The following is a 14,747-nucleotide window of genomic DNA, read 5'->3' on the forward strand; positions in this document are numbered from 1 at the left end:
GCCCCGGTCCAGGTGGGGGCCCGGCAGGACCTCCAGGGGGCTGCGGAGGAAGCGGAGGCCCCAGGTGCGCGAGGCCCTGCTGCGTCTCTCCAGCTCGCGCTGCCCCGGGGCCTCCAGGGCCGTCTTCACCATCAGCTCCGTCAGGCGCCTCCGGGGCCGGGGCAGCGCTGTGGGGGGGGGGACATGTGAGACGGGCCCTCACTGAACAGGGCAGACAGAGCCCGTCTACAGCGCTACTAGGGTTGGGTACCGTTCACATTTGAACCGATACCGACTCGCGGGGGTCGGGGGGCCATTGAGGCGTGGTGCTTAGGCCTTCTGCGGACCTGGGCTTGGGGCTCTCGTGGGCCGGGGGCCTGGCGGACAGGTGGGGGCGGGGGGGCTCTGGGGGCTCGGCTCTGCGCATGGTGGACCAGGATATGGGGGTGCTCTGTCTCTCGAGGAGGAGGGCGGGAGGGAGGGGTTTCTCTCGGGGGGATCAGAGCGGCTGGGCTTTGCCCGGCGGGGCCCTGTGTGTTGGGGGGTCGATGGGCGTGGGGTGGGGCATGGGAAATAGCGGGCTTGGCTCGGTGGGGGGGGGGGTCCCCTATCCTTTCCTCTACTGGGCCTGGCCCAATTGATTCAAGGGACCCGTGTCGCTGGGGGCCCGGCTGCGAGCGCAGCGGCCTGGGATATGGGGGGCTCCAATGGGCTCAACTCAGGGGAGGGGATGTCGGGGGAGGGGGGCATCGTTTCCGCGGTTTGACCCGGGAGAGTGGGATCTCGTGGGTTGTGGGTTCGTTGTGCGTGGGGTGGGGTGGGGTGCTTGGTGACATGGGAGGTAGCGGGCTTGGCTCAGTGGGGGGGGGGGGGGGGGGGGGGTTAGTACCACCCCTCGCCACTCTACTGGGCCTGGCCCAATCAAATTCAGGGTACCCGTGTCGCTGAGTGCTGGGCCCCGCGTGGGACAGACCTGGGATGCGGGGGAGCCCGGTTTCTAGGGGTGGGGGGGAGGGTGGGAGGGGGGGGTTCCTCTTACGGGGGGCTGAACGGCTGAACGAGGCCATATTCAAGGGACCCATTCAAGGGACACATTGTTATGTTATGGATGTCACTGTAAATATTGTGTTGTGTATGTCTATAAATGTGAAATAAAAATGTAAGTAAAAAAAAAAAAAAAAAAAATGACCCCATTTACTCTCACACTCGATAGCCCCTGCAGCCAGTGGCGTCGCGTGGGTAAAATAACAGGGGAAGCCAAAAAAAATTATTAAAAAAAATTTATTAAATATTTTATTAATATTTTTTTTTTTTTTTTTTTTTTTTTTTTTTAAGTCAAGTAGTCACCATGTACACTACAGTATGGCTCGGCGGCCAGTCAAACTTTCTTAACAGATTGCAGAATGGGTACAATACAGTACGGCTCAATACACACAATTGTATAAGGGGATGCAGACCAGAGAAAGACTTTTGTCTTGTTTACATCGGGGTCCCCCATTTTCAATTCATAGTGACATTTATGACATACAAGACATCATGACATCAAATATACAGTACTGTTACCCCTAGATCCTGACAGAGTATATACATATGATGGGGAGGGGACTGTACATTAGGAGGGGGTGGGTGGGTGGGAGAGAAATATACATACGGCTGGTGTTGTTTTCGAGGAGGGAGTAGGATTCCGCAGAACACCGGGAGAGAATATGACTGTCTATTAGACAAACGTGACAAGACAAACGTATTTCTCTGGTCTGCATCCCCTTAACAATTGTGTGTATTGAGCCGTACTGTATTGTACCCATTCTGCAATCTGTTAAATAAAGTTTTCATTCATTCATTCATTCATTCATTCACGTGTCTGTTGCACCGCGCGCCCAGCCATCAGAGCGCTCCTACTGTAAAATGCGGAAGCAGTCATTTCAGCCTCAGTTTTACTCGTTTATAAAAATGATTTAAAATGTTTATTAGCAACGCCGAGCTTTCAAACCCCGCCGCATCTGTGTGTGAAACCCTAATGGAACGCTGGGTACCTTTGACATTTATATCCGATATATTTGGACCCACCGCTAGCTTTTAAGCAGTGCTTGATGGTGCACATTAACCTGGCTACTACGGAGGAATAAGTTACTGCGTATTCCAGCCCCTGGCTTGCATTGCAGTCATGAAAGGGTATACAAGCTTGCCTGATAACGTTAGTTAGTCCATAGTCAGGCTGCTCAGTTCTTACCTGGTCAATAATGTGGTCCTCCTCTTGCCAGATAGATTTGTTAAATCATAATATCCACAGTGGTGTGCTCTGCTGGTCCTCAGTACTAATGGGATGTCACGTTAGGTAGTCAGGTGGAAACGTGAACTTCTGACCTGCCCCGCCTCCAGGTGGAAAATATGCTGAACGTCTTCCTCCCAGCTCCGTTTTAAACTTTTAGGGTGTGGCACAGTGGCAGTCAGCTCGAATCTGATTGGCTAGGATCGGATTTGGAGTTTGGACTCACTCTATAATGCTGGAAGCCTGGAGAAAGAGACCTACCCACTGCTTCTCTCCTATACTAGCTGCAGTAGTGAGCACAGTCTGACAGTGTGTTAGAGGGAGTGAGAAGGAGAAGAGGGAGACATAAAAAAAAAAAAAAAAAAAAACAGATGCACAGATGAAAAAGAATGTAAACTATATTAAAAAAAAATTATATTTTAAATATTTTTTTGTTTCATATTTCATAATTTGATATGAATTTATAGGGAGGCATGGCTTCCGTTGGCTTCCACAAGGATTCGCCACTGCCTGCAGCATCCCCCCCCCCCCCCCGCAGCGCCGTGTCGTTTCATGTTCTTCACACCTTCACCACCAGTCACTGCGTTCCGATGAGCAGGTCGGCACCGGTGTGTGAGTGTGTGAGTGAGCGGGTGAAGGTGAGGATCAAATTGTAAAGCGCTTTGGATAAAAGAGATAATATGAATCACCGTTTACTATTTACCATTAAGTGTAGTGTGATGTGTGTGGCAGCCGTTGAGCCCAAGGTTGGGTGCTACTGCTGCACAGTGGTGGTGAGACTTGTTGTAACATGGGGGAGAGAGAGAGAGAGAGAGAGAGAGAGAGGAGAGAGAGAGAGAGAGAGAGAGAGAGACAGAGAGAGAGAGAGAGAGAGAGAGAGAGAGAGACAGAGAGAGAGACAGAGAGAGAGAGAGAGGAGAAATACCCACGCCATCAGTTTGACCAAAGAGACGGCCGGTGCCGATGTGGGTTTGGACGGGAACGTCAACAAGCGGGGGACCACCGCCGGGAGACGAGATGAGGTCAAGGGTCGTCACCTTTAAAACATTGGACTGGAGCCAGGGGAGAGAGCGGGCAGCGAGCAGCGTCGTCAAGCGCCCAATGGCCTCGTCCGGGGACAAGGTCCAAGGCCTAGTGGGAGGAGTCTTGGTGACCCAAGGCCTAGTGGGAGGAGTCTTGGTGACCCAAGGCCTAGTGGGAGGAGTCTTGGTGATGGTGGAAACACACACAAGGCCCTTTGTAAACCTCCAACTGTCTCATGTTGCATGTGACATAATATGTATATATATACTAGGGCTGTCCCCGACTAAGGATTTGGATGGTTAAAAATTATTAAAAAAATAAAAATAGTATAATATTTAAAAAAAAAAAAATGTGTATCACTCCATCTGGGCTGTGGGGGGTGCTTAATGTCTGAAGGAGTCGACTGAAGGCTTCTTGTCCTCTGCAAAAGCATGCAATTGGTCCACTGATGGATACATCTTGATATGTGTCTAGTCTAGTGTGTTCATTAGATGGTGAAATCCTCTTTCAGTGCCTCTGTGCCTGTTTTCGTGGGCAGTTCGCCTCTGGTATGCGTGCCATTAGCGTTAGCCACGCTTCTAGACCTCTTTTCTTTTGGAAAGAATGATTAAACATTTTTTTTTATTTATATATATATTCGACTAAGAGGTTGGCAAGTCGACTACGGCTCCTTTCGACCGATTAGTAGACTAATAGGGGTCAGCCCTAATATATACACAGACATTTAAAGGTTTTTACATTTTTACATTTAGTACTGTACATTTTACTGTATATTACTGTATATTTTAGAATGTATATCCCGACTGTATTTTTCATTCTGATTTGTGATTTGTGACGACCTAAATGTTCATCTGTGGCTGAATTTCCCTCGCGATCAATAAAGTACTTTTATCCGTCGGCCTCTCGCTCAACGCCCTGATGGCCAATGATGTTATTATAATATCCATATAAAACTCACACATCTCAAACAATGCAACAGAAAGTAATTTTCTGTTTAGTTAGTCGTTTGTTTGAATTCTTCTAAAATCGAGGGATTCGCCCTCAAGCGCTCGCAGAGAGGTTATATGAACGTAATGTAGTCAACTTCAAAACACTACTCCTCACCTTACTACTGTCAGCGATTTCGGGTCCTTGAGAAGCGCTATATAAATAAAATATATTATTATTATTATTATTATTATTCTCGAACAGGCTACGTTTTTACTTTAAAACGGATGACTTCCCGAAAATAGAACGCAACGGTTTGCCCCTAACCGGAGGCAGAGTAGGCACCGTAATACAAACTGAACAGGAAGGAAGACGCACGGCCAGGAGGTGGTACCTGAGAGAGCGCCCTCTGCTGCCAGGCCCTGGAATTCTGCAGCCACCATCTCAGGCCTGGTGCCGGGCAGGTTCACCATCTCTCTGAGCTCCTGGGGAGAGAACACACATATATATATATATTATATCATCTCTCTGAGAGAACACATATATATATATATTATATCTAGGGCTGTCAGTTTATTGGTGGTGCTGCATGCTGGCTGCACACTTCTGTTAGCTTGTCTGTTAGCCGTATATCATTTGCATACTCCTCTACACTCATACCAGTCATATTAGTCTTCTTCTCTGTTATATATATATATATACCGTAATTTTCGCACTATAAGCCGCACTGGACTATAAGCCGCAGGTGTTTTAATGTTTAATTACCATATGTAAGGGTTCGTGCACAGAGGGGATTGTCGGGAAAGAGATGGCTGTTTGAGGAAGCGCCCATTTATTAACGTGCAGCAGCTGTGTGCCTGTGAGGGTTAAAGGTGGTGGACTGTAACCTGTCAAATCCATAGATTTAGGAGGTCCCCTAGTGGCCGTTAGCTGTAAAAATCCATCGATTAGCCGCACCGTTATATAAGCCGCAGGGTCGAAAAATGGGGGGAAAAGGCGCAGTTTATAGTCCGAAAATGACGGTATACGCATATTGTTTATACTGTCCATAGTGTTAATTCTGTTCATACCGCTATAGTGCCTTCAGTACTCATATATTTATTTTATTTATTTGCTCATATTATTATTTACAGTCAGTCAGATTCGGCGGAGAAGACGACACACTGAAAGCTCTGTAAATAAACAGCACTGTATATTTGTATATCTTGTATGTCATAAATGTCTGGATGTAACAGTAGTAGGGCCGTCCCCGACTAAGGGTTTGGATAGTCGACTATGATTGGCCAAAATTTGCCGTTAGTCGACTATTAGTCGACAAAAAAATACAAATAAAAAGTATAATATATATATATTTTTTGGTATCATTCCATCTGGGCTGTGGGGGTGCTTAATGTCTGAAGGAGTCGACTGAAGGCTTGTTGTCCTCTGTGGGGGGGGGGGGGGTGCTTAATATCTGAAGGAGTCGACTGAAGGCTTCTTGTCCTCTGTGGGGGGGGGGGGGGGTGCTTAATGTCTGAAGGAGTCGACTGAAGGCTTCTTGTTCTCTGCAAAAGCATGCACTTGGTCCACTGATGGATACATCTTGATATGTGTCTAGTCTAGTGTGTTCATTAGATGGTGAAATCCTCTTTCAGTGCCTCTGTGCCTGTTTTCTTAGGCAGTTGGCCTCTGGTATGCGTGTCATTAGCGTTAGCCACGCTTCTAGGCCTCTTTTCTTTTGGAAAGAATGATAATTTTTTTTTTTTTATAAAATAATAAATATTCTTTTTCTTTTTTGTATTCGACTAAGAGGTTGGCCAGTCGACTACGGCTCCTTTCGACCGATTGGTCGACTAATCGACTAATCGACTAATAGGGGTCAGCCCTAAACAGTACTGTATATCTGTGTATGTCATAAATGTCATGATGAATTGAAAATGGGGGACCCTGATGTAAACAAGACGAAAGTCTTTCTCTGGTCTGCATCCCCTTAACAATTGTATGTATAGAGCTGTACTGTATTGTACCCATTCTGCAATCTGTTAAATAAATGTTCAATCAATCAATCAATCAATCAAGCTCCCAGTTGGAGGTTTCCCGACGCACCTTGATGGTGCAGGCGACCTGCAGAGGCCCCCTCCTGCCCACGATCAGCACCCTGCGCACCGCGCTGCCCGCCAGGACCTCCAGGGCCGGCTGGGTGATGTCCGTGTTCTGCAGGAGGACAGGGAGAGGGTTAGGGTTAGGGTTAGAGCATGTGATGGTCACCAAGGTGATTACTAAACTAAACCACTGCAGCCATGTGATGTTCACCAGGTTATTACTAAACTAAACTAAAAGTAGATTCATGATTCAAGAGGTTTATTTGTCACAAACATACCAGGGCATACAGTGAAATGCGGGTGGCCATGCCCACTTTGATTGTGCAATAATACTAATAATAAAATAGACATAATAAACAGGTAATAGAATAGACATAAAATAGGCATGATAAAATAGACGTGCTAAAGTCCTGAGATAGTGCACTACAGTGTTCGCTATGGATTTAAGGCACTGGGTCCTATGTACACTACTATACAATATACAGTTTTTACTAGGGGATGCTCGATATTGGCTTTTTTACCGATACCGATATTGTCAAACTCTTCATTTCCGATATCAACCGATACCGATATATGCAGAGTTTCTCCCCCCAAAAAACTGAATAATTTCAGGTAATTAACATTACTTATTACATGGCGTTTTAACATTCGCCGAAATGCTTGATTGTGATTGGTCAATAGCCCCCGACAGCGGTGAATTATTTTTCGATAACCACCGGTGATTATTGTTTTTCGCAGCTGGAGTAATCAAGCCCCACTGACACACACTGTTTCAGTGCAATCAGACACACCTGCCGGGCTGCCCGCGATAATAATAATCACTTTATTTGGGCTGACAGAGCCACAGAACAACTGCGTCTGCATTTGATCTCGTCTTGTGGATTTTGTAAAATGAATTAGGTATATTGTTAGTAAGTTAGCCATGTAATAAGCGGGATAATGTATAGCTATACTCGGTCATCATCGCAAAATAATTGACCTTTAAAACACCTTGGCTGCGCCTCGGTATTCTAAACTCTGTGTCGGTCAATTATTTTGCGACAATGACCGAGTATAGCTATACATTATCCCGCTTATTACATGGCTAACTTACTAACAATATACCTAATTCATTTTACAAAATCCACATACATATCTCTTGTCGTGGAATTAACACAACATTATGCATACTTTTGACAATAAAAAAAAATCAGAATGTGTTCTTACTTGCTTGCCTGGGTAAATAAAGAAAAAAAAGAAAAAACTAAAAAAAATGGAAAACTGATGCAGATCATTTCCGATATCACATTTTAATGCCAATATCGGCCGATAATATCGGACATCCCTAGTTTTTACTCTATATCCTTATGCTATACTTGCTATATCTAAACTATACTATACAAGAACCACATCTGTTCTTTCCGTAAAGTGACCTTTATTTCCCTCATTCCTTTTAAAGTGTCCTTTCCATTTTGTTTAAAGTGAAAAGTAGGTGTGAAAAAAACATTTGTTAAAATAGTTCAAGTTCTTTATTTGTCAAAGACACAACAACACAGGGGGCATTGCAGGTAATGAAATTCTTGTGTTTCGAACTCAGACTCAACGGTGCATAATTAAGAAACAACAATGAATACAAGAATGGTAACAATAAGTAGTAGTAGTAGTAGTAGTAAGATCAAATTAAATATAAAATGGAGGTAAGATAAAATTGTCAATTATTTACAGAAAGTGTATGTGCATGTTAACACTTTGAATGCCACGGACGCGTTGTCGTTAGTTCATGCCGCCAGTTGAGTGCCGGCAACACTATATGGCGCTTGTTTGTCGTATTTATTTTTATTAGCGATTTGAATTCATATTTCATCAATCGAGCCTCACGCTAGTGTTGCAGACTCTCTGAGCTCAATTGGGAAAATACCGCCCCCTATCGTCTCTCCCTGTGTAACTGCACCCCATTGGTTTAGACTGATGGGGGGGGGGGGGGGGGGGTAGGTCCAGCCTCCTCATGTTACTTCTCCGACGAGGCATCTGAAGAGATCCAAGTTGATCGCCGAGCCGGAAAACGCGTGGAATACATATTTACAGTACCCAACGCTGAATCAATAAACGCGATCGATATTTGGAATGGCGATCAGGAATTGGAATAATCTTTTTGGATAACAGGTAAGCAATTTATTTTACCAGTCTTGGGGTAATCGGATCTGTTTTGACCTATATATCAGCGTGTGCCCCGTGTGTGTGTGTGTGTGTGCAGGGTTAAGGGTAAGGGTAAGGGTTAGGGTAACAGGGGTAAGGCGCTCCGCATGGCTGGTCATCAAAGTGTTAAGGTGCAGCAGGGGTAAGGCGCACCGCATGGCTGGTCATCAGAGTGTTAAGGTGCAGTGCAGGGGTAAGGTGCACCGCATGGCTGGTCATCAAAGTGTTAAGGTGCAGTGCAGGGGTAAGGCGCTCCGCATGGCTGGTCATCAAAGTGTTAAGGTGCAGTGCAGGGGTAAGGCGCTCCGCATGGCTGGTCATCAAAGTGTTAAGGTGCAGTGCAGGGGTAAGGCGCTCCGCATGGCTGGTCATCACAGTGTTAAGGTGCAGTGCAGGGGTAAGGCGCTCCGCATGGCTGGTCATCAAAGTGTTAAGGTGCAGTGCAGGGGTAAGGCGCTCCGCATGGCTGGTCATCAAAGTGTTAAGGTGCAGTGCAGGGGTAAGGCGCTCCGCATGGCTGGTCATCAAAGTGTTAAGGTGCAGCAGGGGTAAGGCGCTCCGCATGGCTGGTCATCAAAGTGTTAAGGTGCAGCAGGGGTAAGGCGCTCCGCATGGCTGGTCATCAAAGTGTTAAGGTGCAGTGCAGGGGTAAGGCGCTCCGCATGGCTGGTCATCAAAGTGTTAAGGTGCAGCAGGGGTAAGGCGCTCCGCATGGCTGGTCATCAAAGTGTTAAGGTGCAGCAGGGGTAAGGCGCTCCGCATGGCTGGTCATCAAAGTGTTAAGGTGCAGCAGGGGTAAGGCGCTCCGCATGGCTGGTCATCAAAGTGTTAAGGTGCAGCAGGGGTAAGGCGCTCCGCATGGCTGGTCATCAAAGTGTTAAGGTGCAGCAGGGGTAAGGCGCTCCGCATGGCTGGTCATCAAAGTGTTAAGGTGCAGCAGGGGTAAGGCGCACCGCATGGCTGGTAATCAAAGTGTTAAGGTGCAGTGCAGGGGTAAGGCGCTCCGCATGGCTGGTCATCAAAGTGTTAAGGTGCAGGGGTAAGGCGCTCCGCATGGCTGGTCATCAAAGTGTTAAGGTGCAGTGCAGGGGTAAGGCGCTCCGCATGGCTGGTCATCAAAGTGTTAAGGTGCAGTGCAGGGGTAAGGCGCTCCGCATGGCTGGTCATCAAAGTGTTAAGGTGCAGCAGGGGTAAGGCGCTCCGCATGGCTGGTCATCAAAGTGTTAAGGTGCAGCAGGGGTAAGGCGCTCCGCATGGCTGGTCATCAAAGTGTTAAGGTGCAGCAGGGGTAAGGCGCTCCGCATGGCTGGTCATCAAAGTGTTAAGGTGCAGTGCAGGGGTAAGGTGCACCGCATGGCTGGTCATCAAAGTGTTAAGGTGCAGTGCAGGGGTAAGGCGCTCGGCATGGCTGGTCATCAAAGTGTTAAGGTGCAGTGCAGGGGTAAGGCGCTCCGCATGGCTGGTCATCAAAGTGTTAAGGTGCAGCAGGGGTAAGGTGCACCGCATGGCTGGTCATCAAAGTGTTAAGGTGCAGTGCAGGGTAAGGCGCTCCGCATGGCTGGTCATCAAAGTGTTAAGGTGCAGTGCAGGGGTAAGGCGCTCCGCATGGCTGGTCATCAAAGTGTTAAGGTGCAGTGCAGGGGTAAGGCGCTCCGCATGGCTGGTCATCAAAGTGTTAAGGTGCAGTGCAGGGGTAAGGCGCTCCGCATGGCTGGTCATCAAAGTGTTAAGGTGCAGTGCAGGGGTAAGGCGCTCCGCATGGCTGGTCATCAAAGTGTTAAGGTGCAGTGCAGGGGTAAGGAGCACCGCATGGCTGGTCATCAAAGTGTTAAGGTGCAGTGCAGGGGTAAGGCGCTCCGCATGGCTGGTCATCAAAGTGTTAAGGTGCAGTGCAGGGGTAAGGCGCTCCGCATGGCTGGTCATCAAAGTGTTAAGGTGCAGCAGGGGTAAGGCGCTCCGCATGGCTGGTCATCAAAGTGTTAAGGTGCAGCAGGGGTAAGGCGCACCGCATGGCTGGTAATCAAAGTGTTAAGGTGCAGTGCAGGGTAAGGCGCTCCGCATGGCTGGTCATCAAAGTGTTAAGGTGCAGTGCAGGGGTAAGGCGCTCCGCATGGCTGGTCATCAAAGTGTTAAGGTGCAGTGCAGGGGTAAGGCGCTCCGCATGGCTGGTCATCAAAGTGTTAAGGTGCAGTGCAGGGGTAAGGCGCTCCGCATGGCTGGTCATCAAAGTGTTAAGGTGCAGCAGGGGTAAGGCGCTCCGCATGGCTGGTCATCAAAGTGTTAAGGTGCAGCAGGGGTAAGGCGCTCCGCATGGCTGGTCATCAAAGTGTTAAGGTGCAGTGCAGGGGTAAGGCGCTCCGCATGGCTGGTCATCAAAGTGTTAAGGTGCAGCAGGGGTAAGGCGCTCCGCATGGCTGGTCATCAAAGTGTTAAGGTGCAGCAGGGGTAAGGCGCTCCGCATGGCTGGTCATCAAAGTGTTAAGGTGCAGCAGGGGTAAGGCGCTCCGCATGGCTGGTCATCAAAGTGTTAAGGTGCAGTGCAGGGGTAAGGTGCACCGCATGGCTGGTCATCAAAGTGTTAAGGTGCAGTGCAGGGGTAAGGCGCTCCGCATGGCTGGTCATCAAAGTGTTAAGGTGCAGTGCAGGGGTAAGGCGCTCCGCATGGCTGGTCATCAAAGTGTTAAGGTGCAGCAGGGGTAAGGCGCTCCGCATGGCTGGTCATCAAAGTGTTAAGGTGCAGTGCAGGGGTAAGGCGCTCCGCATGGCTGGTCATCAAAGTGTTAAGGTGCAGTGCAGGGGTAAGGCGCTCCGCATGGCTGGTCATCAAAGTGTTAAGGTGCAGTGCAGGGGTAAGGCGCACCGCATGGCTGGTCATCAAAGTGTTAAGGTGCAGTGCAGGGGTAAGGCGCTCCGCATGGCTGGTCATCAAAGTGTTAAGGTGCAGCAGGGGTAAGGTGCACCGCATGGCTGGTAATCAAAGTGTTAAGGTGCAGTGCAGGGGTAAGGCGCTCCGCATGGCTGGTCATCAAAGTGTTAAGGTGCAGCAGGGGTAAGGTGCACCGCATGGCTGGTAATCAAAGTGTTAAGGTGCAGTGCAGGGGTAAGGCGCTCCGCATGGCTGGTCATCAAAGTGTTAAGGTGCAGCAGGGGTAAGGCGCTCCGCATGGCTGGTCATCAAAGTGTTAAGGTGCAGCAGGGGTAAGGCGCTCCGCATGGCTGGTCATCAAAGTGTTAAGGTGCAGCAGGGGTAAGGCGCTCCGCATGGCTGGTCATCAAAGTGTTAAGGTGCAGCAGGGGTAAGGCGCTCCGCATGGCTGGTCATCAAAGTGTTAAGGTGCAGTGCAGGGGTAAGGCGCTCCGCATGGCTGGTCATCAAAGTGTTAAGGTGCAGTGCAGGGGTAAGGCGCTCCGCATGGCTGGTCATCAAAGTGTTAAGGTGCAGTGCAGGGGTAAGGCACACCGCATGGCTGGTCATCAAAGTGTTAAGGTGCAGTGCAGGGGTAAGGCGCTCCGCATGGCTGGTCATCAAAGTGTTAAGGTGCAGTGCAGGGGTAAGGCGCTCCGCATGGCTGGTCATCAAAGTGTTAAGGTGCAGTGCAGGGGTAAGGCGCTCCGCATGGCTGGTCATCACAGTGTTAAGGTGCAGTGCAGGGGTAAGGCGCTCCGCATGGCTGGTCATCAAAGTGTTAAGGTGCAGTGCAGGGGTAAGGCGCTCCGCATGGCTGGTCATCAAAGTGTTAAGGTGCAGTGCAGGGGTAAGGCGCTCCGCATGGCTGGTCATCAAAGTGTTAAGGTGCAGCAGGGGTAAGGCGCTCCGCATGGCTGGTCATCAAAGTGTTAAGGTGCAGCAGGGGTAAGGCGCTCCGCATGGCTGGTCATCAAAGTGTTAAGGTGCAGTGCAGGGGTAAGGCGCTCCGCATGGCTGGTCATCAAAGTGTTAAGGTGCAGCAGGGGTAAGGCGCTCCGCATGGCTGGTCATCAAAGTGTTAAGGTGCAGCAGGGGTAAGGCGCTCCGCATGGCTGGTCATCAAAGTGTTAAGGTGCAGCAGGGGTAAGGCGCTCCGCATGGCTGGTCATCAAAGTGTTAAGGTGCAGCAGGGGTAAGGCGCTCCGCATGGCTGGTCATCAAAGTGTTAAGGTGCAGCAGGGGTAAGGCGCTCCGCATGGCTGGTCATCAAAGTGTTAAGGTGCAGCAGGGGTAAGGCGCACCGCATGGCTGGTAATCAAAGTGTTAAGGTGCAGTGCAGGGGTAAGGCGCTCCGCATGGCTGGTCATCAAAGTGTTAAGGTGCAGGGGTAAGGCGCTCCGCATGGCTGGTCATCAAAGTGTTAAGGTGCAGTGCAGGGGTAAGGCGCTCCGCATGGCTGGTCATCAAAGTGTTAAGGTGCAGTGCAGGGGTAAGGCGCTCCGCATGGCTGGTCATCAAAGTGTTAAGGTGCAGCAGGGGTAAGGCGCTCCGCATGGCTGGTCATCAAAGTGTTAAGGTGCAGCAGGGGTAAGGCGCTCCGCATGGCTGGTCATCAAAGTGTTAAGGTGCAGCAGGGGTAAGGCGCTCCGCATGGCTGGTCATCAAAGTGTTAAGGTGCAGTGCAGGGGTAAGGTGCACCGCATGGCTGGTCATCAAAGTGTTAAGGTGCAGTGCAGGGGTAAGGCGCTCCGCATGGCTGGTCATCAAAGTGTTAAGGTGCAGTGCAGGGGTAAGGCGCTCCGCATGGCTGGTCATCAAAGTGTTAAGGTGCAGTGCAGGGGTAAGGCGCTCCGCATGGCTGGTCATCAAAGTGTTAAGGTGCAGCAGGGGTAAGGCGCTCCGCATGGCTGGTCATCAAAGTGTTAAGGTGCAGCAGGGGTAAGGCGCTCCGCATGGCTGGTCATCAAAGTGTTAAGGTGCAGTGCAGGGGTAAGGCGCTCCGCATGGCTGGTCATCAAAGTGTTAAGGTGCAGTGCAGGGGTAAGGCGCTCCGCATGGCTGGTCATCAAAGTGTTAAGGTGCAGCAGGGGTAAGGCGCTCCGCATGGCTGGTCATCAAAGTGTTAAGGTGCAGCAGGGGTAAGGCGCTCCGCATGGCTGGTCATCAAAGTGTTAAGGTGCAGTGCAGGGGTAAGGCGCACCGCATGGCTGGTCATCACAGTGTTAAGGTGCAGTGCAGGGGTAAGGTGCACCGCATGGCTGGTCATCAAAGTGTTAAGGTGCAGCAGGGGTAAGGTGCACCGCATGGCTGGTCATCACAGTGTTAAGGTGCAGTGCAGGGGTAAGGTGCACCGCATGGCTGGTCATCAAAGTGTTAAGGTGCAGGGTAAGGCGCTCGGCATGGCTGGTCATCAAAGTGTTAAGGTGCAGTGCAGGGGTAAGGCGCTCCGCATGGCTGGTCATCAAAGTGTTAAGGTGCAGCAGGGGTAAGGTGCACCGCATGGCTGGTCATCAAAGTGTTAAGGTGCAGTGCAGGGTAAGGCGCTCCGCATGGCTGGTCATCAAAGTGTTAAGGTGCAGTGCAGGGGTAAGGCGCTCCGCATGGCTGGTCATCAAAGTGTTAAGGTGCAGTGCAGGGGTAAGGCGCTCCGCATGGCTGGTCATCAAAGTGTTAAGGTGCAGTGCAGGGGTAAGGCGCTCCGCATGGCTGGTCATCAAAGTGTTAAGGTGCAGTGCAGGGGTAAGGCGCTCCGCATGGCTGGTCATCAAAGTGTTAAGGTGCAGTGCAGGGGTAAGGAGCACCGCATGGCTGGTCATCAAAGTGTTAAGGTGCAGTGCAGGGGTAAGGCGCTCCGCATGGCTGGTCATCAAAGTGTTAAGGTGCAGTGCAGGGGTAAGGCGCTCCGCATGGCTGGTCATCAAAGTGTTAAGGTGCAGCAGGGGTAAGGCGCTCCGCATGGCTGGTCATCAAAGTGTTAAGGTGCAGCAGGGGTAAGGCGCACCGCATGGCTGGTAATCAAAGTGTTAAGGTGCAGTGCAGGGTAAGGCGCTCCGCATGGCTGGTCATCAAAGTGTTAAGGTGCAGTGCAGGGGTAAGGCGCTCCGCATGGCTGGTCATCAAAGTGTTAAGGTGCAGTGCAGGGGTAAGGCGCTCCGCATGGCTGGTCATCAAAGTGTTAAGGTGCAGTGCAGGGGTAAGGCGCTCCGCATGGCTGGTCATCAAAGTGTTAAGGTGCAGCAGGGGTAAGGCGCTCCGCATGGCTGGTCATCAAAGTGTTAAGGTGCAGCAGGGGTAAGGCGCTCCGCATGGCTGGTCATCAAAGTGTTAAGGTGCAGTGCAGGGGTAAGGCGCTCCGCATGGCTGGTCATCAAAGTGTTAAGGTGCA

At 50.2% G+C, this 14,747-nt stretch overlaps 1 protein-coding gene across 2 annotated transcripts in view; it reads right to left on the reverse strand.

The window, feature by feature from the left end:
* fdxr (ferredoxin reductase) overlaps positions 1–14,747 on the reverse strand; it is a 37,744-nt gene that overhangs the window by 10,553 nt on the left and 12,444 nt on the right. For both annotated transcript variants that reach the window (XM_084322674.1, XM_084322673.1), the window contains exons 7-9: positions 6,284–6,391; positions 4,593–4,683; positions 1–167 (exon numbers count right to left, since the gene is read on the reverse strand). The exon at positions 1–167 is cut by the window's left edge and continues 51 nt beyond it. In XM_084322674.1, coding sequence (XP_084178800.1) covers positions 1–167; positions 4,593–4,683; positions 6,284–6,391 — 366 coding nt within the window. The remainder of the gene's footprint in view (positions 168–4,592; positions 4,684–6,283; positions 6,392–14,747) is intronic.

Source organism: Notolepis coatsorum (genome assembly GCF_963971535.1).
Source record: "Notolepis coatsorum genome assembly, chromosome: 10".
Lineage (NCBI taxonomy): Eukaryota > Metazoa > Chordata > Actinopteri > Aulopiformes > Paralepididae > Notolepis > Notolepis coatsorum.